The following is a 24,047-nucleotide window of genomic DNA, read 5'->3' on the forward strand; positions in this document are numbered from 1 at the left end:
TCAGAGGAGGATCCGGTTTTACAACCCAACTGACATTTAAAACTTGTGGGTTTTTTCCTATTTTGTTTTTTACAGATTTAGATAAACAATGAAGGGAAGGAGAAGAAGCCTCTTTGAATAATATTTTTTTTTTTTTTTTAAATCCACAAACATAAAAAAAAAAAGGTCCTCGGTTTTTGAACTTCTCTTAAGAGTAGTTCACTGTGAGGCTTTGCACCCTAAACAGTTATATCTGGAATTGAGAAAAAAATCACAGCTACACACAACAAAGACTAACAGTATTTTTACTTAAAAATATTGTGTGTATATAGAAAGAGACTTGTGTATATATATATGTATATATATATATATATATCTTTTTTGTGGAGATTTTTTTCCTTTTGTGATTTTTTTCTTTTCCTCTTTTTGTTGTTTTTTTGTGCCCAAGTAGAGAGATGATGGGATTGAAACGATGCCCTAAAACAAAATATGCCTTACAGGAGCAATACTTTGAAAAATAACGTTTAAAAAATGGTTTGAACATACTTGCAACACCTTGAGAAATTCAACTTGGTACAATGAGAAAATAAATAATTGAATCAAACCTTCACCCGAATGACACGCCTTCTAAGACCCAGAGTATGCTGCTGGCGTGTCTTGCCATCAGACCGGAACTCAGGATCAAGCACCATCCCCTCCCCAGCTTCCCAGCCCCTTACACTTGACCTTAGCCATACCCAGAATCTGTCTTATATCGCTTTTTCTACATTTCTGGCAAGACCTTGCAGCAGACACACACACACCCAAACACACGTAAACACACACACGCACACACATATATGTGTGCGTGTGTGTGCATTATGGGCACACACAGACACATGCAACACACACAAAATTCCCCACTCAACCCAGATGCACCAAGTGAGCTGAATGACTTTCAGCCAACCACAATGGTGAAAGACAGAAGCACCAAACAGTCTTTGAAATGGGTAGGTTATTACAATTTGATTTTTTTTTATGTTCTAATTTTCCTCTTTGTGTTAACTATTTTTAAAAAGCACAAATGAAAAAATGAATTCTTTCCAGATCAATTTAAGGCTTCCCACCAAATGGAAACAGAAGAGGCCTTACCCAATATCACATGTGATAAATGTATACCTTTCACGGCCTTAAAATGACAGAACAGATCATTTTTGCCAGTCACTGATTAAGTATTGTGCCTTTAAATTGATGTCGTTCTTTTTGCTACTATGCTGAGTTTTATTATTACTGATTCTCTTTGATGACGTATATGGAAATGTCCTTTAATTTGCTTTAGAATTTCCTATTCTTATCGAATTATTAGGGTGGCTTTTTTTTTTTTTTTCTGTTTTGCTTTTCACCAGGAAACAGACGTGATTCTTACTAGGTGGACACTGAAATGGCACCTAGTTGGCCTTCAAGGAGCTCTGCCAACCATCTGAGTTTCAAATGGCCTTTTGGCTCCTAGAAGGGGCTGAGAAGTTGGGGGCAAGGACAGGAGGAGAGGGAGAGAAAGCAAAAAGAGGGAGGGGTTTCAATGCTTTTGCTTTTGGTCAATTTGTTTTCTTCAATACAAATAATCAGATAGGAAGAATGATTGCTTTGAGTTTTACCCATTGGTTGGTTTTTTTTTGTTTCGTTTCTAGATTGGTTTCATTTGATTGTTTAATTTTCCCTCTCCCGGTGCAGAAAACCACCAGAGAGTTTTGCATGAGGAGACGTGACAGTACTTAATGAAACTCAGCACCTAAGGGCATAAGGCAGTTGAAGGTTTTGTTTGTTTGTTTGTTTTGTTTTGTTTTGTTCTTTCAATCAGCACCAATCCCGGAAATGATCTACACTTGGTGTAAGGTATAAAACTTTGTGTTTTTTTTTCTTTTGGAGTGGAGACAACTGCTCCTTCTCCACCCTATAAACCATAGTGTGGGATTTTTTTTTTTTTTCAATACTGTTACTTATGTGTAAAAAACAAAAGAAAGGTTTTCTTTTTGTTTTTACTTACAAAACATAGAGAATATCTTTGTATACATACAGCGACTGGAAAGAAAGCTTATCTGAAGGGGTTGTGACTTATTATTTTCTTTTTTTGTTTTGGAGCATTGGTGGTGGTGGTGTGGTGGTGGTGTGGTGGGTCTGTGTTTTGGGGGAAGGGAGGGTTATATTTCTTGCAGGCGGCTTTACCGCAAACCAAACTTCAGGTCCCCTTCTCAACTTGGGTCAGGATGCTCTCAGAGCGAAGACTCATACTGTAGCAGCTCATAAAGGAGCGGTCCATCCCGATACCGGATGCCCACCGCGGTGGGTGTGACATACTGAAGAATGTTAATGGTCCTTCTCAACCTCCTGTCTACAAAATGAGCATCCCAAGCTGGGTATCTCTTTCTTGGCATGTCAATCTTAATGAGGGGCCCTTCTGGGAGGTAAGGACGCCCCGTCGGGGTCGGGGGCCCCATGGGTCTCACTTGGAACACGGGCAAGCAAGTGTCAGCCGTGAGATCCTCCTGTTGTTCCGTTACGGCTCTGGTAGGCGTGACCTGGGTCCCCCGGTACCCAGGGGTCTGAGGCGCCATGGGCTCAACATCGGGGGGCAAAGGGATGCCCCAGAGCAGCTCGGCACAACAGGAGCTGGCCAAGATCTTAATTCGCGGCCCCATGGGATGCAGCACACCATAATATAACAGCATCAGTGCGATCCCAGCCACGAAGCTAATAAAGACACAACACAGTGCTGGCACCGCATAGGAGTCAGTGGTCTCTGGGTTTCTGTAAAAATACCAAAGGAACGTCAAGGCAGCATTCTCGGTCAAGACTATCGTGTAATAGGCAAACATTCGGTATCGAGTCCGCCCTTCCTTGACGTTAAACCAGCAGAAAATGTACACAATCCCTACCACCATGTTGAAGAGGATCTCCTCCCACTTGGACATGCAGAAGTCTGTTCCGCCATGGATGATCCAGAAGGCCATGGCGCACCAGTGGACCACCACGAAGATCCCGAAGTAGAGCTGGAAGATGGAAGCAAAGAGGGCAAAAGAGATAACTCTGGATGAGATGGTGAAGAGGCGCCAGAAGAGGTGGATGAGGGCCCCTCTGTAGCTCATGCTCTTCTTGTCGTCCCTGGAGTCCCGCAGCAGCTTGTGATAGGAGGCTAGCACCCAAGCCAGGGACATCAGGGAAGTCACAGAGGAGACACCTGCCGGAAAGACACAAACCCACACCGTCAAAACCGGGGCCGTCCACTGCCGGGCCCTGCAGGGCTGCCGGGCCAGGGAGACGCCCCCACACACACGCGCACACACGCTGCCATCTGATGGAGGAGGGGGAAGAAAAAGCACCAGGAACCAAGCTCGGAGGCCGCGGCTGCCCCCTAAGCTGACGGCTTTTGTGAAATCGTGTCAATAACCCAGTCCAGAACCTCTGGAGATCCACAGCTGCAGGCGGAGGCTGACGTGCTTTGCCAAGGGGTTGGGGAGCCTGGACCACCTGGCTGGCTCATCACTTCTGCTGCGGGTGGGACCGCATGTGTTTCCAGTGTAAGAAATCACAAGCTCACCGTGGGGTCCATGTCCTTGTCACTAGCAGGCTGTGTTCTCAGAGGAGCCAGCGGAAGGGATTATGGGGTGTGAAGACCAAGAGCTTACTCTCTGCCCCAAGCTGCACAACTCTCCCCCTCTCGGAAGGTCCTCAAGTCACCCTTTGCCTTCTCAGAAGCTCATCCAATGCCCCAAGGAGCCCTCAAAAGGCTCTTCTCCCATTTAAGGTCTTCTCATCCACTCCCTGGGCGTCCCTGGTGGCTGTGTGGTAAAGAATCTGCTTGCCGATGCAGGAGACTTGAGTTCGATTCCTGGGTCAGGAAGCTCCCCCGGAGGAGGGCATGGCTACCCACTCCAGTATTCTTGCCTGGGAAATCCCAGAGGAGCCTGGGATTGTCCTCCTGGACAGAGGAGCCTGGTGGGCTACAGTCTATGGGATTGCAAAGAGTCGGTCACAACTGAGCAACTCAACAACAACTACACGTCCACTCTCTAAGGCCACTCTGATCAAGGACCAGGAAAGCCTGTGTTTCTTGGGCTGCTTCCTCACTCACTCTCGGCCTCCCCATGATGCTTGTTGCCTTCTCCCACCAACCGCTGCCCACGGCTCCTTAAAGCCGTAACTGGTGAAGCCCGGTCCCTCTCTGAAGCCTGGTCCCTCCTTGCCTCCGTCCAGCAATGGGAGGGAGCAGGGTAACTCGGGTTTTGAGGATTTTTGCCCCTCCCTAGCATGGTGAGCTCTCGAAGGCCTCTGCCTGTTCTTCCCTCCAAGTTTCCTCAACAAGCAGGTGAGCGCGTCTGATCCCAAGTGATACTTGAATCCCTACAGAGCAGTTTTATTTAGGACGCTGCCTATCTGATATTTGTAACTCAATCAAACTGAACACACTAAACAGTGACCAGAGTCTCTCCAAATCCACCCACCAGCAGGCAATCATTAGTCAGACATCGTCATGAATCCCCTCTGTGCAAGACTCCCCATCACGCCTCTGCTCCTCCAAGCATCATCTCTACTCAGGCTACCCAGCCCTGCTTTTGTTTTCCCTCTCTCCCCAAATTCCAGAACTAAATGCAGCTCAATTCAGCTGGAGTCCTGAATAATGCCCCAAGGGCCACATCTCCTAACCAAATCCCCCTCCCTTGCCCCAGAGCACGATTTCCCTTTGGCTTCTTCCAGGCTGACAGCAAAGTCACCCGGTCATTTTCTCTCTTCAGCTCCAAGGTCAGATCCAGAAGCCCTATTCTTAAGACTAAAGAAGCGGGCCCAGAAGTTCAGCCTTCTGTTTGTTTTTCCCTCAGCCCCTGTTCACCCCTCCACTCTTTTCCCAACCTCAGTGAAGGATCAAAGTCCTCTGTCACTTTACCCTCCCACCCACCCCACGCCCTACCCTGCACTGGTTCTTCCTCTTCCATCCCCCTCATCCCCTCTTTTCCAACATTTCAAGAAGCTGTGCTGGTTTGCAGCTTGCAGAACATCAGAGTCTGATAACAAAAACCATCTTGTTGGTGGAAGCACAGAAAAAGCCTGAAAAGTTAACTATTACAATGAGTACGCACTGCTTTTCTGTTCATAACAACCAATGCGGAAAATAAACAGAAGAAATGATCCCCACTTCTCCATCGAAGCCAATCTTGAAAATGCCTGACAATGCTGCTATCACTTTTCTGGAAAGTTCTGAACACAGTACTCATGTGTGTCCTGTCTTGCCCCTTGTCACGCAAGACATTTCCACCAGCTGCTCCTGAGGCCACGTGGGCTCTCTGACCATGTCACAGGGGTCACGCTAACCTGTGAGCCTCCTGCATGCCTGTTCTTTGGGAGTTGGGGCTGGGAGGGGGATGGGTCCCCTTGAGAGTCACGTGACTTGGGCTGTTGGTTTCTGGAGGGTAAGGAACACGCCAGGCTTATTACCAGACACCGGAGCATCCTCAGAAAGCTTCTTTGTGACGTCACCTCACTTCCGGCGAGCACTATCACTTTTTCTTGATGCTAAAAGTGATACACCTTGGACGTACTTCCACCCTCAGTGATCAAAGGGGAGTTCTAGAGCAGGTACACGGGAAGAGGGCTTGATTTTTCTATTCCTTTTAATAAAGCAAAATGTATCACTTCCCCTGTCCACAGAAAAGCACGAGTCAGGAGCTCATGAAGTAAGAAAAAGCAGTTTAGCTTTTGCTGAAGCGTGGTCTAGTGCAGTCTCTGAATGTGCTCTTGAACAAACTTGCGGTGCAGAAGCAGGACGGGCCCTCAGCTGTCACGGTCCTGATTTTGTTGTTTGGTGTCTTGTGATGGTAGCCCCGTCCATGCCACATACTAGCAAACAGGAATTCAAACGTCCACTGGCTGCATGTGGTGAAGCCACATCAATCCTCCATCATCAGTGTCGCTTCTGGGTCACCTTCACCACTTCCAGATCTGTCCTTCAGGTGGCTTCAGGGTATTACAGAAACTCACCTCTGAGCCAACTCGGTCCACAGTCAGTGCTTCTGGAAGTCCTCTCTAGGATGTGGCATGGGTGTTCCCCAAATGTCATAAGACATCACTGCTGAATTACAAGGAGAGGTTCGGGAGACAGTCACGTGGAGGACGGAGCGCTAGCACTCGGCTGGGGGTCTGCGGGTCTGCTGATGTCCGGCCCACATCTTACCTCTCTGCCTCGTCCATTTCCAGCCTGGTGAAGCTGTAGGTCACTAAACAGTATATCCTCAGCGGCTACACACACCACTCACTTCAACCCACTCACCCAACAGGAAACAGGCATCCTCGTGAAAAAACACGCCCTGTGATTCACTGAGCTGGAATCGTACTGAGAAGAACACTGTGATGTAGGCACTCGCCATGGGCTGTGTCTCCATCTCCTCCCCTCCCCCCAGATTCTTAGATGGAAGTCCTAACCCCCAGGAGTTTAGTGTGTGACTGTATCCCGAGACAGGGCCTTCAAAGGGGCACTGACTTTAACATGAGGTCATGAGGGCAGGCCTGGATCCAACATGACCTTATGAGAACAGACCATTTGGGCCCATGGAGATGCCAGGGGTGCGCTCATACAGAAGAAAGGCCACCTGAGGACACGGAAAGAAAATGGCTATTTCTATCAAGAAGCAGAGTCGAGATTTAAACTCAGACTCCTTGGCCTTAAAAGTAGCCACTGTACTGAGACACCCTTCAGATTTGGTCTTAGAAGGGGCTGGGCACCCTGGGAGTGAAGGATCTAAGCCTTTCTTGGAGAGTGGACAGGAAGTATAGCACCCACGGGAATCTGAGAGAGGCCCCTGATAAAGGAGCTGAAAACCAAATCCAAGTTCTCCTCTACCTTCCTCAGGAAAGGAACATGCAAGCCACAAAGAAAGAGGCGACCACCAGAATTAGCTGAGATCACTCTCCTCCTGTTAAGTGACCACTCTTCAGAGGCCTGACTTTCCTCCTGTTAAGTGATCACTCTTCAAAGGCCTGATTCTCACTCTTCAAAGGCCCGATTCTCACTCTTCAGAGGCCTGACTCCCCTCCTGTTAAGTGATCACTCTTCAAAGGCCTGATTCTCACTCTTCAAAGGCCCGATTCTCACTCTTCAAAGGCCTGACTCTCACTCTTCAAAGGTCTGACTCCCCTCCTGTTAAGTGATCACTCTTCAAAGGCCTGACTCCCCTCCTGTTAAGTGATCCCTCTTCAAAGGCCTGGCTCCCCTCCTGTTAAGTGATCCCTTTTCAAAGGCCTGACTCCCCTCCGGTTAAGTGATCACTTTTCAAAGGCCTGAATCCCCTCCTGTTAAGTGATCACTCTTCAAAGGCCTGGCTCCCCTCCTGTTAAGTGATCACTCTTCAAAGACCTGGCTCCCCTCCTGTTAAGTGATCACTCTTCAAGGCATGGCTCCCCTCCTGTTAAGTGATCCCTTTTCAAAGGCCTGACTCCCCTCCGGTTAAGTGATCACTTTTCAAAGGCCTGAATCCCCTCCTGTTAAGTGATCACTCTTCAAAGGCCTGGCTCCCCTCCTGTTAAGTGATCACTCTTCAAAGACCTGGCTCCCCTCCTGTTAAGTGATCACTCTTCAAGGCATGGCTCCCCTCCTGTTAAGTGATCACTCTTCAAAGGCCTGAATCCCCTCCTGTTAAGTGATCACTCTTCAAGGCCTGACTCCCCTCCTGTCAAGTAATAACTCTTCAAAGGTCTGACTCATTACAGAGGGAGGGGGTGCAGGGCTTTCCCTCCGCAACGGCTCACTTGGCAGATTTCTGTATGGCCCGAGGTCAACCCCAAAGTCAACATATGACCCTGGCCGAGACCCAAGCCCACACCGTGCTCAGCCTGTGAGTGTTTATGACTCCTCCCACTTACAGCTCCATCACCTGCATTCCAGAGATCACGCTGGAGACTGCTAAACACTCCTTGTTCAGCTGTGGTGAGTTCCAGGCAGTGACCTTCGTGGCTTGCTCGTTTTTCCTCGTGCAGACCATGAGGGGTGGGGGTTGCAGCTGGCCCGTTGGGCGACCTGATTCCAGCCCCACCAGCTGGGAGGTCACTAAGTCAGGGCCTCCTGGGGGGCACCCCATGAGAAGGGCTTGGGTCAGGGGTCTTGGGGCTCTGATCACCAGACTAGGGATCTAAGGTTTCTAGAAAGAGGATGTCCATACCTCAAGACCAACGAAACACAGCATGACGGGCAGAAGTCTCAGTTGGACATCTTTGACCGGGGAGGCCCTTAAACCCAGCGCGGTCACCCTCTGGTGGCTGACATGTTGTTGCGGTCAGAGTTAAGGCTTCGGTACTTATAAGGCCTGGGGGGCTCCTCAAGACACTGCCTTGAGTTCTGAGTGCACCCTGTCCAGTCCCCATTCACGCTCCTCAGCATTTCCTTCTTCAAGGGCCTCAAACCGAAGCTCCTGTCATGCTGCCAGGCCTTCATCCTGGGCCCTACTCAGGACAGCCCCTGGCTGCTCTGAGGTCACCTCCAGCTAGCTCCTCACACCCGCTCTGTTCCACGTCCTCCAGGCACAGGCCCAGCGCAGGACATGTGCGCTGGCTCTGTCCATCACCTGCATGGCCCTTTCCCAGGTCCCCAAGTGTCACCGCACGGAGGCTTTACCAGAGCACGGCTTTTCAGCAGGCTGTTGCCAGCCAGACACTGAAAACTGCAGCTCCCAGTACCTGCTCCTACCTTCCAGGCCTTCAGTCCAGTTCAGTCCCTCAGTCGTGTGTGACTCTGTGACCCCTTGGACCGCAGCACGCCAGGCCTCCCTGTCCATCACCAACTCCCAGAGCTTGCTCAAACTCATGTCCATTGAGTTGGTGATGCCATCCAACCATCTCATCCTCTGTCGTCCCCTTCTCCTCCTGCCTTCAATCTGTCCCAGAATAAGGTTTTTTTTTTCTAAAGAGTCAGCTCTTCGCATCAGGTGGCCAAAGTATTGGAGCTTCAGTTCCGGGCTGTATTTCCCACTTTAGTGTCATTCACCGTCCCGTACACTCTCTTACTCCTTCCTTTTTTCCTTAAGTATGTTCTCACCTTGATGCAGATGAGCCCCTCAAGGGCAGGGCAGCAGTTGGTCTGGTCCTTCTGAAACTATGTGCAAAATCACAGGGGTATTTTGATTCTCAAAAGGGCTGATGGAGAAAGGAGCCCACCAGCTGTCCCACCCTCCCACCACTATCCCTGAAAACGGGAAAAGAGAACTCCTGGGGGGCCTCCATTTATGCCTGCGTCTTTCAGAAGAAAACCTTGAGGGCAGAAGGCAGAGATGAGGAGGAATAATACCCACTAAGTGTTCCCAGTACAGCAGGCATCGTGCCAGACACTTTGCATAAATTATTCCCTTTAATCCTGACAATAATCCCCTGAAATGCTTATTGGTACCCCATTTTATAGGAGAGGAAACCAAGGTGCCAGGAGGTAAAAGGATTTGTCTAGTTGTAAGGCTTGAAGCGTGTGCTCGTATTCTGATGGCTCCCGTTTGGGGCCATGCCGATCCTGGAGGGACCGCCCCTCTCAGGTTCGGCAAATTCCTAGAAACAGCAAACAGGAGGTGCTTTTCAAATGCAAACCAACCGGTCCAGAACTCACACCTCCCTCACCCGGCCCTGACCCTCTGGGCCACTGTTTCCCCGTCCTAACCACCTCAGGGCCAGCTACCAGACAATTAGGGACAGCCCTGGACCCCAGAGCCTGCTGGTATTATTCAGAATAGCTTATCTCAAGCCCCCCACCATGGCGTGGCAAGCCGGCCTCTTCTTGGGAATCTGTGAGTAACAAGTGATTTTTTTTAGTGGCAGCTGTCTCCTGATCTATTGGCCTTGAGATGCCTAAACAATAACAAAATCTGTCTTTTAAAACAGCTACAACATCAGCAAACTGCTGGTGAGGGAGCTTCCAACCCAGTACCTCCAAAGGCCCCAGTGGCCTGGGTTTACAAGCTCCAGTAGTTTCCCTTCTCCCATGGACTCACATGCAAGCTCCCATTAATGGCGCCCAAGACCTCGGGGTCTACGCCCTGCTCCTGGCCCGTGGTCTAGTGATGTTAATCCACTCACAGAGGCAGGAGCACTGTGGTTCTGCCAGCTGGGTAAAGGCAGACTTTAGAGATTCTAGAACAAATGTCAGCCGCTCAGCTGGTCTGGCACAAGCCTCATGAATGCCAGAATTCTGGTGGGCCTGGAGCACGCTGTGAAGGAAGCCGTCTGCCTTCACTGGAAGGTCCCAGTAAATCTACCCTCACTGAGGAGCAAACAGCCAGCAAGATTCAAAGCTCTGATGCTCCCACAGTGATAGCCATTGAACTGTACACTTCAAATGAATGACTTGTGCAGTATACAAACTGTATCTCAATAAAGCTGTCTAAATATACATATTTTTTTAACAAAGAAGAAGAAGAAAAGATGCTCTGCTGACAGGACCATGGGCAGGGCTGAGCTATGGAAGCAATGCAGGCACCATGCCCCATCCTCCCAGCCTCCTGGCTGCTCCCGAAACACTGGGGTCACCTTCTCAGCTCAAGGCCTTACATTTGGCTATGCTCTCCCCTGCTGGATGTACCTCCAGTGACCTGCAGGCTGGCTCCCTCCCTCCCTCCTGCTCTACATCTTTGCTCAGAGGTCCCCTTCCTGCCCCCTTATTGAAAGCTGGACACAGCTCTGCTCCCCCAGGCTCTCGTCCCAGCTTTAGAGCTCTGCGGCATACTTGCCATTTTCCAATACAGAAGACAAAATATTTGTTCTGCTCCTTGTCCATCTGTCTCTCCAAGACAAATAAGCTCCATGAGAGCAGGGCTTTCTGTCTGTTTTGTTTATTACTCTTATCTGCCCCCAGCTCCTGGAACCATGCCTGGCACATGCTTAGCAAATAGTTATTCCATGGAATAAGTGGTCACATTATAGTTACTGCTCAGGCTTCTGAACTGGCAGCTCTCAGAGCCTCCCCCATGAAGCACCGCTGGTCAGCCTGCCTCGATGACCCTCTTGTTACAGCATTTGATGCAGAAACATTTTCAGGTGGCCAGTTGTTATTTCATCTGTGCTAACTGTTGTTGTTTAGCAGCTAACTCTTTTGCGACCCCATGGACTGTAGCCCACCAGATTCCTCTGACCATGGGATTTCCCAGGCAAGAAAACTGGAGTGGGTTGCCACTTCCTCCTCTAGGGGATCTTTCTGAACCAGGGATGGAACCTGTGTCCCTTGTGCTTCCTGCACTAGCAGGCGGATTCTTTACCACTGTGCAACCAATGAAATTGATTTACCCTGCCTTTCTCATAGCCTTCCTACTGCTTTAAGGACACTTCCTCATATGTACATACTGCACTTTTTTTGCACTTAAAATTTGTTAAGAGGGTAGATCTCACTTGTTCTTACCACAATTTAAAAAAAAAAAGTACTCTCTTTTTCTCTAGCTTGTTGTTAGGGGAAACCTCAGCCAAAAGGCCTCAGAATTGGATACAAAGTCAAGTGAAACACACACACTCAAAGTGTCATGTCTCTGCTTAAAATCCTTGCAGATTCTGGTTAAGAGTGTGAGGTTTTAATGTTCTGTTTGATAAGAAGCCACTGGGGAGCTGGAGCGGGGCTGTGAGCTGGAGTTCGTTGCTCAGGGAATTCTGTGTGTAGACACCAAGCAAGTATCTGATGGGAGAGAAGGAGGGGTGACTCCTCAGAAGGAGACAGAAGCACAGCTGGAGAGAGATGCTCCTATAGGGAAGTGAGAGAGGCCGAGTCTGTGTTCTGGTGGCAGAAGGCAGGCACGTCCCTCTTCACTGCAGCCGTCTGTGACGATGCAAGGCAGCCAGGGAAAGCACACACCTTCCCCTTTATTAATCCAGGAGGCGAAGACACAGACGTGGGTCGAGCACCCTGAAGTCCAGACTGGAGGCTGGAAGATCTTTCTATCAATCTGGTCGGAAGCCCAGGAATATCAGAGCCAGCAGCTAGCTCCAGCTTAGCACCAGGGGGGTGGGGGTGGCACAGGAGGTGGGAGTCAGGGAGGAGGGGCTCCATCAGGGTGAGGCCAGGTGGTGGCCAACATCACAGAAGATCGGGGCGCCAAGTCTCCCTATCACTTTGTACAAGGTGATTCATTATCTGACAGTGTTTGACACAGTGGAAATTCACACGTTGGTGTGGAGCACAGATCTGTCACCTTCAGGCCACACATCACTGTCACCTTCTGGCAGCAGCTTTACCTAACTGTAACCCAAATCCTAAATGATCAAGTAACCAACTTTGGAGAGTCCCAGGTGGCTCAGTGGTAAAGACTCTGCCTGCTAATGCAGGAGCCGTAGAAGACATGGGTTTGATCCTTGGGTTAGGAAGATCCCCTGGAGGAGGAAATGGCAACCTACTCCACTATTCATGCCTGGGAAACCCCACAGACAGAGGAGCCTGGTGGGCTACAGTCCATGGAGTTGCCAAGAGTTGGACACGGGCAATGTACCCATGTACACTGAGCAACTGAGCATGTACGCAATCAACTTTTATGACCCAGATTTGGAGGGTAACCGCTGATGTCCATACAAGCAGGACTGGAGAAAGCACTTTTCACATTAGAGAAAAGAAATCTCCCAAGAGGAGAGAGGTGGTCATCTTTGATCATGGGGAGAGGAGGGCGAGGAGGGCCAGTTAGCCAACCCCACAGCTGGCCCTCCTTCCCCTGAGAAGGGGAACATGGAAGACTGGTCCTCACGCAGAAGGGAAAGCTGATCAGGACAGGGAGCTGACGCCTCCTCCAGGATGCGAGCAGCTGAAGAAACAGGCAGACAAGAGCCGCAGAGAAAGCGGATGGACACCTGCATCTCTGTGGAGTTTCCCATCAGCTCTTGCTGGGAAAAGGAGCAAGTGTGAAGTGGGAGGGCTTCTAATAGAAGAGGAGCCAGCAAGTGAGCTTAAGAAAGAAGAAAACCAGAAACTTCCAGTGGTCCAGTGGTTAAGACTCTGCACCCCCAATGCAAGGGATCCAGGTTCGATCCCTGGCTGGGGAGCTAAGATGCCGCGTGATGCATGGGGGCAGCTCAGAAAAAAGAAGAAGAAGAAGAAAACTAATTAGGGAGGTCAATACCAAAGGGATGGAAAGACAGGGGCCTATTTGAATCTTAGAGTTCAATGTCTGTCTAAAAGAAAACCAATGTTTAAGGATACCCACCAAAGGATAGGTGTCTTTGCAAACCCCTTCCTGACAGCATCTTGACTATAGCAGAGCAGATGCCTGACACATGGGGGGTGGGAGGCCATGAGCAACAGGTCACAGAGTCGTATAAGAAGGACAACACCTCCATGTGAGCTCAATCCCGAAAGGCAGGCTCAGGCACTGTGTGCGTGGAGCGGCTGGCACTCCCCCACCCCCGCCAAAAGCGTCAGAAAACCCCCAAAGTCGGGAAAGGCGAGAGAGCTGCTAACTCTCAACCCGATCCCCAGAGAGCATCTTTCATCTCAACATACCCCAGCTCAACCTCCTTCCATCACCACCTCCCCCAGGCTTGCTAAGTGTTGTTGATTTCTGCTCCAGAGTTGCCTGCCAATCCGTGCGCTTGGCTTCCTCTTCCAAGCACTCCAAGCCCATGGTTTCAGCCCTGGCCGCCCACAGCTGCCTCTAACAGGGGCTCTGGGCTCTCGGTTTCCTCCCTGCATACCAGGAAAGGGGTCTTCCTTAAAAGCTAATCTGGCACCAATGCAGGAGACGCAGGTTCAACCCCTGATTCGGGAAGATCCCACACGCCCCGGAACAACTAAGCTGTGAGCCAGGATTATTGAGCCTGTCTGTGCCCCAGAGCCCGGGAGCTGCAACTACTGAAGCGCCTAGTCAGTGCTCTGAGACCAGAGAAGCCACTCTCCATAACTAGAGAAAAGCCCGGGCAGCAATGAAGTCCCATCTCAACCAAAAATAAATAAAAAAATAAAATTGAAAAAGCTAACCTGGGACCCCTCCGGTGTTTTAGTGGCCAAGACTCTGCATTCCCAATGCAGGGAGCCCAGGTTCAATCCCTGGTCAGGACACTAGATCTCACATGCAGCAACTAAAATCCAGTGCAGGCAAATAATTTAAAAAAAAAAAAAAAAAACACCTAACCTGATCATATAGCTTTCCTACATAACCCTTCCCACTGCACTTGGTATACACCCAAGCTGTCAGGCCCATGCCTTCCTCTCCACCCGCCCCCACATCACTCTCCTTCCCCTGACTGCTGACCCCCAGCCATGCTGAGTCCTGTCATTTTCTAGAATAAGCCAGGCTTTTCTCACCCCAAGGCCTTTGTATTTGCAATTCCCTCTGCGGGGGAGGCTGTTTCTGCTCCTCCCATAGTTGGTTCCTCCTCATCGTTTATACTCAGGCTAAGTGTCAGCTCTCTAGAGAGGCTTTCTCTGAGGTGTGTGTGCTAAGTCGCTTCAGTTGTGTCTGACTCTGTGCAACCCTATGGACCATAGCCCGCTAGGCTCCTCTGTCCATGGAATTCTCCAGGCAAGAATACTGGAGTGGGTTGCCATTCCCTTCTCCAGGGGATCTTCCCGACCCAGGGATCCAACCCACGTCTTTTATGTCTCCTGCACTGGCAGGCGGGTTCTTCACCACTAGCACCACCTGGGAAGCCCAGCACTGCACCAATAAGCTCTCTGCACACCCCACCCCAGGTACTGCAGTCTTGGCATCGTGTTTGTTTGCTTAACGCATTTGCCACAATATGCCGGCTATCTAACTGTTCCTGTTATGTCTCCCAGGAGAGAATGGAAGATTAGTGAGGGCCTGGACTACCTCTGTTACGTTCCGGGTTGCCCTCCGCACGTAGTATGGCACCTGACTGAAAGCGTCTTTGTTGACGGGAAGACTGTGTCATGTACCCATAATACACCCACCAAAGTGCTGCAGACGGGTATGTGCAGTCCACTAGACCTTCACAACCACCCAGGGGAGTTACTGTGCCCACTTTACGGATGAAGAAGCCCAGTTAGGAGATCAACTTGTCCCACGTTGTAAAGCCATTAAATGGTGGAGGTGGAATTTACACACAGCTCTGGTGGACTTTTCTCGCCATGCGGGACTGCCTCCCCATCCCTGTCATAGCCAGGAAGACTCTAGAAGCTCCCAGCTGACACCAGGCTCATTATCAGTGAAAAATGGCACTATTTTACCATGTAAAATGTGTACTTTTTCTCCTTATTTAAACTTGACTTGAGACATTTGATTTAAGGAGGACTCCAAATGACCAAAATACTCAAATGAAAGTGAAGGTGAAAGTCGCTCAGCCATGTTCTACTCTTTGCGACCCCATGGACTATACAGTCCTTGGAATTCTCCAGGTCAGAATATTGGAGTGGGTAGCCTTTCCCTTCTCCAGGGGATCTTCCCAACCCAGGGACTGAACCCAGGTCTCCCACATTGCAGGCGGATTCTTTACCAGCTGAGCCACAAAGGAAGACAAATAATATCTGCATAATATCTGCATGATTTAATATTACCACTATGATTGTATTTTGAATTGATAAGCATTAAAGAGTTGATGCCTTTGAATTGTGGTGCTAGAGAAGACTCTTGAGAGTCCCTTGGACTGAAAGGAGATCAAACCAGTCAATTTAAAGGAAATCAACCCTGAATATTCATTGGAAGGACTGAAGCAGAAGCTGAAACTCCAATACTTTGGCCACCTGATGCAAAGAACCAACTCACTGGAAAAGACCCTGATGCTAGGAACGATTGAAGGGAAAGAAGGGGACGACAGAGGATGAGATGGTTGGATGGCATCACTGACTCAATGAACATGAGTTTGGGGAAACTCTGGGAGATAGTGAAGGATGGAGAAGCCTGGTGTGCTGCAGTCCATGGGGTCGTAAAGAGTCAGACACAACTGAGCGACTAAACAAAAACAACCAGTTTTACGGGTAAATTGGATACAAATCCATCTTTCAGGCTGACTACTGTAATGTTAACTCAGTTATAAAAGAGGAATCAAAGGTGGAGAGATGGCACAAGGATAAAAAGTGGAAGAGGCTGGTATCTGGCAAGATCCGTGGAAAACTCACCTATTACAAAAATAGCAGTCTACCTAAGCGTCTACTAGCATTAATGGTACAAAGTGGACAGGTGTCACCAAAGGCCACCAAAGGAGACCAGCTGGCCATGATGTCATTAGTAACGTGTGGTCCAATTCTACCATCACCAACAACAAAATGGCCAGTTGCTGCCCGAGGCCCTTGACATTTGTCATGTCAAAATGTCCAGAACAACCCTCCGAGGTAAGTACTAATATTATCTCCATTTCAGAAACAAGAAAACTGAGGAACAGAGACCCTCAGTACCTCGCCATAGGTCACACAGCTGTCAAGCAGCAGGAGGAGTCCCCCCTGCAAGAACTGCTGCTTGCAGGCTGCGGCCCTACAAGAACGTACAGCATCCACGCCGCCAACAAGCCCCTTGAAGTTCACAGACTCGGCTGTCCTCTCCAGCTGGTGTGGAGCAAGGGGGGATCCCACTGGAGAGTGCCCTACAGGTGCCTGTGAACTTGGTGGCACCCAGGGCCCACTGGAGCAGCTTGGGGAGCCAGGGGCCCAGAGGCAAGGACCCAGGAGGCCCACAGGCCCCAGTGGCCAGGGACCCTCTGCCCCAGTTGCCTCGCTAACACAGATCATACACACTCACATCCTCTGGAGTCAGGAATCTCTGCACTGAGTCCCTTCAGCAACATCTCTGCTTGAATGCTCCCCATGACGGGAAACTCACTACCTCATGAGACAGTCTCTCCATCTCTGGATGGCTCCTGCTGTTTGAAATGTCTCCCACATGTGAATTCATAAGCATCTCCCTGTAGCTCCCTCCCGCTCTTTGGAACGATCATGGTTCCCCTACATCCCTTCAAATGCTGGGGTTCACATAGCCTACATCTTCCCCAGGATGAAATGTCCCCAGTATCCCCCAGGCATCGTGATCTCCAGCCCCTCCTCACATGGGCCTTTGCCCCAATCAGAACTCCAGCCCCACTGAAATAAGCTCTGACATGACCTGGACATGTGCAGGCTGGCCTGACTGAAGTCTGCCCTGACGTCAGCAACCCAGGGTGACAGGGTGCTTTGACCAGAGGAGTCCCACCTAGATGGGGCTTCTTGGGTCGCCGGGTGGCCCCCAAAGGCTTCCTGCTGCTGTAGAGACCAGTGGTGTCCAGACCAGCCCCTGGGCGCTTGGAGGCTATCCGGAGCCGCGGGGGCCAGGAGTGGGGGGTGGGCGCGATACCCTGGGCTCTGGACCCCCACCCCCCGAATACCTAGAACACAGCTGCTTCAGCCTGTTTTATAAACGGGGCTTCTACATTTTGTAAACGCGTTTGAAGCACCACGGCTCAAGAATGTCTAAAACTGCTGATGCCGCATGACACGATTTGGCCTCTTGGGCACCTGCTGTCTCCCTCATCCCGTGTGTGCCAACGCCGCGGCTCAGGCCAGCGCCAAGATAAGGGGCCTTTTCCCTGGACCCGGAGACCCAGGCCCCCTGCTCTGCCGCTGCAGGGACACTGGAGACCCGGCTGGGCTCTGCGCACGTGAGGGCCGCGCAAGCGCACGCGTGACGGCGGCGGTGCGGGCGCGCACACGGGGGCGCACAGGCCGGGCGGCGCCCCGGAGTGCGCGCGGAGGGCGGGTGGGGGCACTCACAGGGCAGCGTCTCGGCGCGGCTCTTCTGGATCATTATGCAGAGCTGTAGCACCAGTTGGGGGGCGCTCTCCAGGAAGGTCTCCAGGAGGCGCAGCATGTTGACGTCTGCATATTCGTACATCATAGCCCAGTAGAAGCGTCGCTGGTGTTCCTTCTGCCGCTGGCTCTGAATCCCCAGGTACATGGTGCGGATATACCTGCGGTAGGCGGGACAGAGCAGAGAGAGAGGCATGGGTTGGGTGGCGGTTCTGGAAGGGCCAGGCCCTCCCGGGCAAACCAGCCTCCCCTCCCTGGTTCGGAGGTTTTCCAGGTGCTGGGACCAGCTCTAGGGGTTCTCCCAGCCCACGAATGAGGTACTGAGGCTTCAGGGTGGGTGGGGTGAGGTCAGGCCAGGGAAGGGGGCCCGGGCAAGCTGCCCCCTCCCCCGCATCGGTTTGCTCATCTGTGAAGTGAGAAGTGGAAGAGTGGGGCCCAGGGAGCTTGCGGGCCTGCCAAGGCAGGATCACAGGTGAGCTCGGGGGGCAGGTGGGCTCGCTCAAGTTCGGGGTCCCAGGGGGAAAATTCCAGTAGGGTTTTCACCTCTCTGGAGGAGGAGGGAAAGGAATTAGCATTTATGAAACTCCTACTGGGGATCACTGGAGGGCTGCCCGCTGTGGCCTGGGGCCCAGGCGACAGGCGGAGGTAAACCCATGTGGGACAGGCAGGCAGGGTTCACGGGCGCAGGCTCCGGAGGTGGATGTGGGAGCCACCAGGACCTGGCCGAGGCTGTTGGACCCCAAAACTCATGCGTGCCCCCCTCCGCGCTAGGGGAAGCCTACAGTGGCGCCTCCATCCAGGTGCGGCCCGGGACTCAGCCACACAGACACATGGACCCCACTCCCTCTGAGGAAGCAGCGCAGGTGGAGGGCCTGGGCTCTCTCCTCTGCTAATTGTGGGGGCCTGGACTAATCACCCCAACTCTGTGTCTCTGTTACTCTTCTTTAACATAAGAGAGTTACAGCCTCATGAGGCTGATGGGGAGCTTGGGGAGATGATCCCAGTGCTGGCTGTGGACCCAGGCCCACGGAAGAAAGCCCCTATGCCTGCTGCAGTTCTCCCTAAACTATAGAAGCTTTCTCCAAGCTACATCAAGGGGAGGATGGACGGTATCATGTAAGCCAGACTTGGGAAGACGCCCTGGAGAAGGAAATAGCAGCCCACTCCAGTATTCTTGCCTGGGAAATCCCATGGACAGAGGAGCCTGGCGGGCTACAGTCCATGGGGTCGCCAAGAGTCAAACATGACTGAAGCGACTTAGCACACACAGAAGCCAGACTCAGCCAGCGGTCTCTGGGGCCAAGCGCAGCCCAGAGAAGCTGGCAGCGCCAGGACCAAACAAGGTTCAGAAAGCACAGTGGGCCCAGGTAGAATCAAGATCATGCAGCATCAATTGGGGGCACAGACAACAGGACAGAACGATACGTGCATCCCTGCCCACCCCCTGGGAATGTGTCTTCTAAACCACCAAGCCAGAATCACAGAGGTTGAGAGTGTGGCTGACCCCTACATGGTCCCCACTGTCCCCAGGCACCCCATCAGGGGCCCACTTGGGGGTCTGCCTCCATCGCCACTGCCAGCCTGGTCCCCGCCATCACCCCCTCTCTCTTGGATCCAAGCAGAAGCCTCCTAATTGGCCTCCCAGGGCCCACTCTTGCCCCCAGAACAACCCACTCCCTGCCCAGCAGCCAAGGCACTTTGTCAAGATCACAGACGCAGTCCTGTCCCCAGCTTCTTCAGCCCTCCCTGACTTCCCATCATGCTCAGAAGAAAATCCCACCCCTCCCTCGGCTCCTGGGCCCTGCCCGCCCCCCAGCCTCATCGCCTGTTCTCTCGCCAAATGTCTTGCGTCTCTCTCGCGGACACGTGAGCTTGTCTCTGTTCACACCCTCCCCCAGGGGCCTGTGGAAGAAGGAAGACTCCTGCCCCCAGGGCTGAGTCCCCCCTGCACTGTCGCAGCACTGTGAAGGCAGCCCACTTCCCCGGGTACACTGAATTTCTAAGAGGCTCCCAGAGAGGGGCTCTGTACCCCCCTCCTTGAAGCAATGGGAAAGGTGGGCATTGCCCAGGAACCTCGCACGGACTTTATAGCAGCCCGTGCTTTAGAAGCAGAGGTGAGAAAACATACATTTGCAAAATAATATAAAACTACAGTGATGCTCCTATCTAATTCCAAACTGGTGGGCCTCCTACCTATGGAGAAGACCTCGAAGAAGACCCATGGGGGGGGGTGGGTGCTGAGACAGACACCTTATTTCCTGCATATACACTCCCTGGGGTGAGCGGAGAACAACCCTGGGGAGAGGCGCTGCAACAGGCATGGTGTCAGGCTGGAGTGAACAGTGCACGGCTGCCAGCCCCACCGGGCACCGCCACGGGCCAGGCGTCTCCCAAAGGTCCTGCCATGCCCTGGGGGGCAGCTCTGGTTACCGTCACTGAACACCAGACAGAAGCTCTGAAGTGAAGCAGGGAGTTGACTCCTTGTCTGCTCCAGGTTCTATCACTCACCGGCTGCGCCGCTTCCCGTGAGTCCTCGCCTCTCTCCAGGCCTCTGTCTGTAAGTTCCCCGAATCACGGGGCCAGGGCAGAGGCAGACGGGAGGATGGGGTGGGGGCGCTGGCGGCTGACCTGACCTGGAAAGCTGCGGGGTCACTGAGAGAGGGGCAGAGACCGAGAGACACGAGAGGCGGCCACAGAGAGGGACGGAGGAGACCCTGGAGAGGGAAAGGGACGAGGGAGAAGGGAGCTATGTCAGAACCGAGGGCCTGAAGGAGACGGGCTAGACGAGGTGACCGTAGCCACAGGCTGGGTGGGGGAGGCCGCTCTAAGGACCTGTGGTCCCAAGTAGTTGGAAGGGGCCAGGGAGCCGGACTCCAGAGCCCCGGGCAGAGGGGACGGTCAGATCAGGTTGGATGGTGCCCTGGGGGGACAGCACAGGAGGGGAAGAGGGTGCCCTGGTGAATCCAGAGGCTCTGCACGGGCACCCAGAATAGCCACGTGGCCTGAGAGCCTTGTGCCGTGGGTCTCCCGGGTCGGATATGGGCTCTGTGCTCCTAAACTCCTCTCTGCTCAGCTGTGGTGCCTGCGGGGCGCACTGCCGGGGCCAAGACTCCCTCAGGGGCCAGACCACAAAGCTCTACTTTCTCAGGTCTGCTCTCAGACCTCAGCCTCCGCCTCCCCTAGCCTCACAAGGGGGCCCCATGGGGGAACGATTTTGTATCACAACCCAAGCCTATCTATGCATCCAGGTCCTCAGGCGAGGTAACACCAACACTCAGGTTCACCCAGGTCAGCCTCGCCAGGGCAAAGCGAGCTCTTGATCTGCCCTTCCACGCCCCTGTTCCCCAAACCCCTAGCCCCTCTGTCCAGCATGGCCAGAGAAATGGAAGACAACGAGCCCAGAACACATTGGTTCAACCATAACACCTGCCAGAGAAACCAAGCTTGCCTCCATGGTAACATCCCAAGATACGGGAAGAGATGAAGGTAGGAGCCACTCCCCACCCATGAGCAGACAGATGCTCGAAGCCCCGTGTGCACCAGGATCTAGTCTGAGACCAAAAATGGTTATCATGCCTCCTGGGATGCCAGCTCACATAGCCTGCCACCTGGAGTAGGGACTGTATTAGAGTCCAGGTCAAAATTCCCCATCAAGGGCCTTCCACCCAGTCCTCTGGCTCCTGTGCCCTCCTCTTCTGTCCTCAAGTCCCTGGGTCCCTGGTAGACCTTACAGAATCCAGAGTGGGGTCTTGATGACCTCTGGGGAAGCCGAGCCAGCAGCCTCTTGCTAAGCCGTCACCCCTGTGCATAGACAGCCATGGCCAGGGCCACAAGGTGGCGCTAGACCCTAAGCCACACCGGAAGGCTGCTCCTCCGCACCGTGATCTCATGCCCAGCCGGCGGCCTCCCAAGGCCTGCACCTTTCAATGCGGCAGCGTCGGGGTGCAAGGGGGCGGCTGGCCAGGCCGAGGGGCAGTCCCCAATGTGCCACGTCCCCACGAGAGGGCATCTGCAGGAGACACAAGGTGGGCTGCTGCTCCCTCACCTTCTCCCTCTCCCCGGCAGGTTCCAGAAAGCTCACCTCCCCCAGAAAGGTGGTTTGGGAGGAAAAACATCCAACTCTCCTCCTCCTGACTGGCTTCCACCTGGATTCTGTGTCGCCTGCTGTCACACTATTTCTCTCCTAAGAACACTGGATTATGAAAGGCACGGATCTGCAGGCAGCTGTCATTGTGGGGCGAAGACTCAGGACACCTGTGTCTGGTATGAGGTCTGCGGGGCTGCTCGACCTTGGGCAATTCACCCATCACAGAGGGGCAGGCCGAAGGCTCGCTAAGCCGAAGGATCCTTTGATTAACTCCATCTCTCTCTGGCTTCTCAGAGCCTAGAGAAGGGCCAAGCCTCTTGACAAGTAACACCAGTGTTTGTGTGGCACTCACACGTGACTGCTGTGAGTAATGTGAGAATCTTTAAGAGAAAAACAAAGTCTACCAAACACTGGAAGTAGAAATATTGATAGCATCAATTCTACACACTCTTTTCCCAGAAAAATAAAAGAGGAGAGAACACTTCTGTGTTCACTGAGGTCAGCATTACTCTTATCAAAGTCAGACATGTACCACACAAGAAAATAAAACTACAGACAATATCTCTTTAAAAAGTAAAGTGTTAGTCACTCAGTCGTGTCCAGCCCTTCTCCAGGGGATCTTCCTTACCCAGGGATACAACCTGGGTCTTGTGCATTGCAGGCAGATTCTTTACTGTCTGAGCCATCAGGGAAGCCCCATCCCTTATAAACACAGATGCAAATACCTTTAACAAAATACTAGCAAATCAAATTCAGTGATATAGGGAAAAAATAGTATTTGATAGCCAACTGGAGTATATCTGGGGAATGTAAAGCTGATTCTATATTCAGAAATCAACTAATGTAATTAATGATATTAAGAGGTAAAACCACACACTATATTAACTGATGCAGAAAAAAGCATTTGACAGAATTCAACATCCACTGATGATTTAAAAAAAAAAAAACTCTCAGCAAACTAGAAATAGAAAAGAGCTTTCTTAACCTGACATAGATGAAGGACATCTATAAAAATTAATAGTTAATGTCACACTTAATGATATAAAGACTGAAGAACTTAAGATCAGGAACAAGGCAGTAATGTCTACACTCACCATTCCTATTTAACATCATACTAGAAGTCCTGGTCAGTACAATAAGTCAGGGGAAAGAAATAAGTTTATACAAAGTGCAAGGAAAGGGACTTCCCTGGTGGTCCGGCAGTTGAGAATCTGCCTTCCAATGCAGGGGACGCAGGTTCTACCCCTGGCCAGGTAACTAAGATTCCTCCTGCCAGGAGGCCACTAAGCCCCCAAGCCACAACTATGACCTGATGCAGCCAAAAATAATCAATCAATTAAAAAAAATTTTTAATTGCAAGGAAAGAAGTAAAATTGTCCCTATTTGTAAATGATATGATTATCTGGATAGAATCCCCAGAAATATAAAAAAAAAGTTCACAGAAATAATTAGCAAGTTTAGCAAAGTCTCATGATACGAGGAAGACAGAGGAAGGAGCCTGATGCTCTGCAGTCCATGGGGTTGCAGAGTCTGACCCGACTTAGCCACTGAACACCGGCAACAACATGATACAAGGTCATCGTGTGAAAACTGAATGTATTTCTTTAGACTACTAGTGAACAATGGGAAATTGAAATTAAAAAAAAAAAAAAAGATACCACTTAAACAAGTTCCCTTAGGGGAAGGCAGGACAGGCAAGGGGATTAAGAGGGACAAACTATGAGGCATTAAATAAATAAGTCACAGGGACGAACGCACAGCACAAGAAGTACTGTCAGGACGTCCCAGGGACTTTGTTCAGAGTATAATCTATAAAGATATCGAATCGCTCTGCTGCACCCCTGAAACCAGTATAATACTGTAAGTGACTTATCCGTCAATTTAGAAAAGCTTTTATGTTTCTGCAGTATTTAAACACAAGCAGCCCGTGCCTCCAGGGGCATGTTGACTCTCGTCCTGGGTGGGCGTGGAGCACTCTCTCACAGGCACACACACACCACCACCAAGAACGCCCCACACAAACACAACACACTCATGCACACTGCACTCACAATGTGGACACACCGCTACATGTGTACATGCTAACCACACGTGAAGTTCACGCACCCTCACGGCCACAAACTGTGTCCAATGCAGACACACACGCACACACTGCCACGCACCCGAACACACGGCCCAAGTCCAGGCCCTCGCTTGTACAGACCCCCGTGGCCCATGATCATATCCTGGTGTCAACAGGCCCCAACCGGGGACCCCTGAGGGGTGGGTCCCTGCCTGCCTCTG

General features: G+C 51.5%; 1 protein-coding gene across 1 annotated transcript in view; it reads right to left on the reverse strand.

The window, feature by feature from the left end:
- Positions 1-2,209: 2,209 nt before the first annotated feature.
- Positions 2,210-24,047, reverse strand: part of XKR6 (XK related 6) — a 254,902-nt gene continuing 233,064 nt past the window's right edge. The window contains exons 2-3 of the mRNA XM_061132202.1: positions 17,642-17,838; positions 2,210-3,193 (exon numbers count right to left, since the gene is read on the reverse strand). Coding sequence (XP_060988185.1) covers positions 2,229-3,193; positions 17,642-17,838 — 1,162 coding nt within the window. The 3' untranslated portion in view covers positions 2,210-2,228. The remainder of the gene's footprint in view (positions 3,194-17,641; positions 17,839-24,047) is intronic.

This window comes from Dama dama, chromosome 29 (genome assembly GCF_033118175.1).
Source record: "Dama dama isolate Ldn47 chromosome 29, ASM3311817v1, whole genome shotgun sequence".
Taxonomy (NCBI): domain Eukaryota; kingdom Metazoa; phylum Chordata; class Mammalia; order Artiodactyla; family Cervidae; genus Dama; species Dama dama.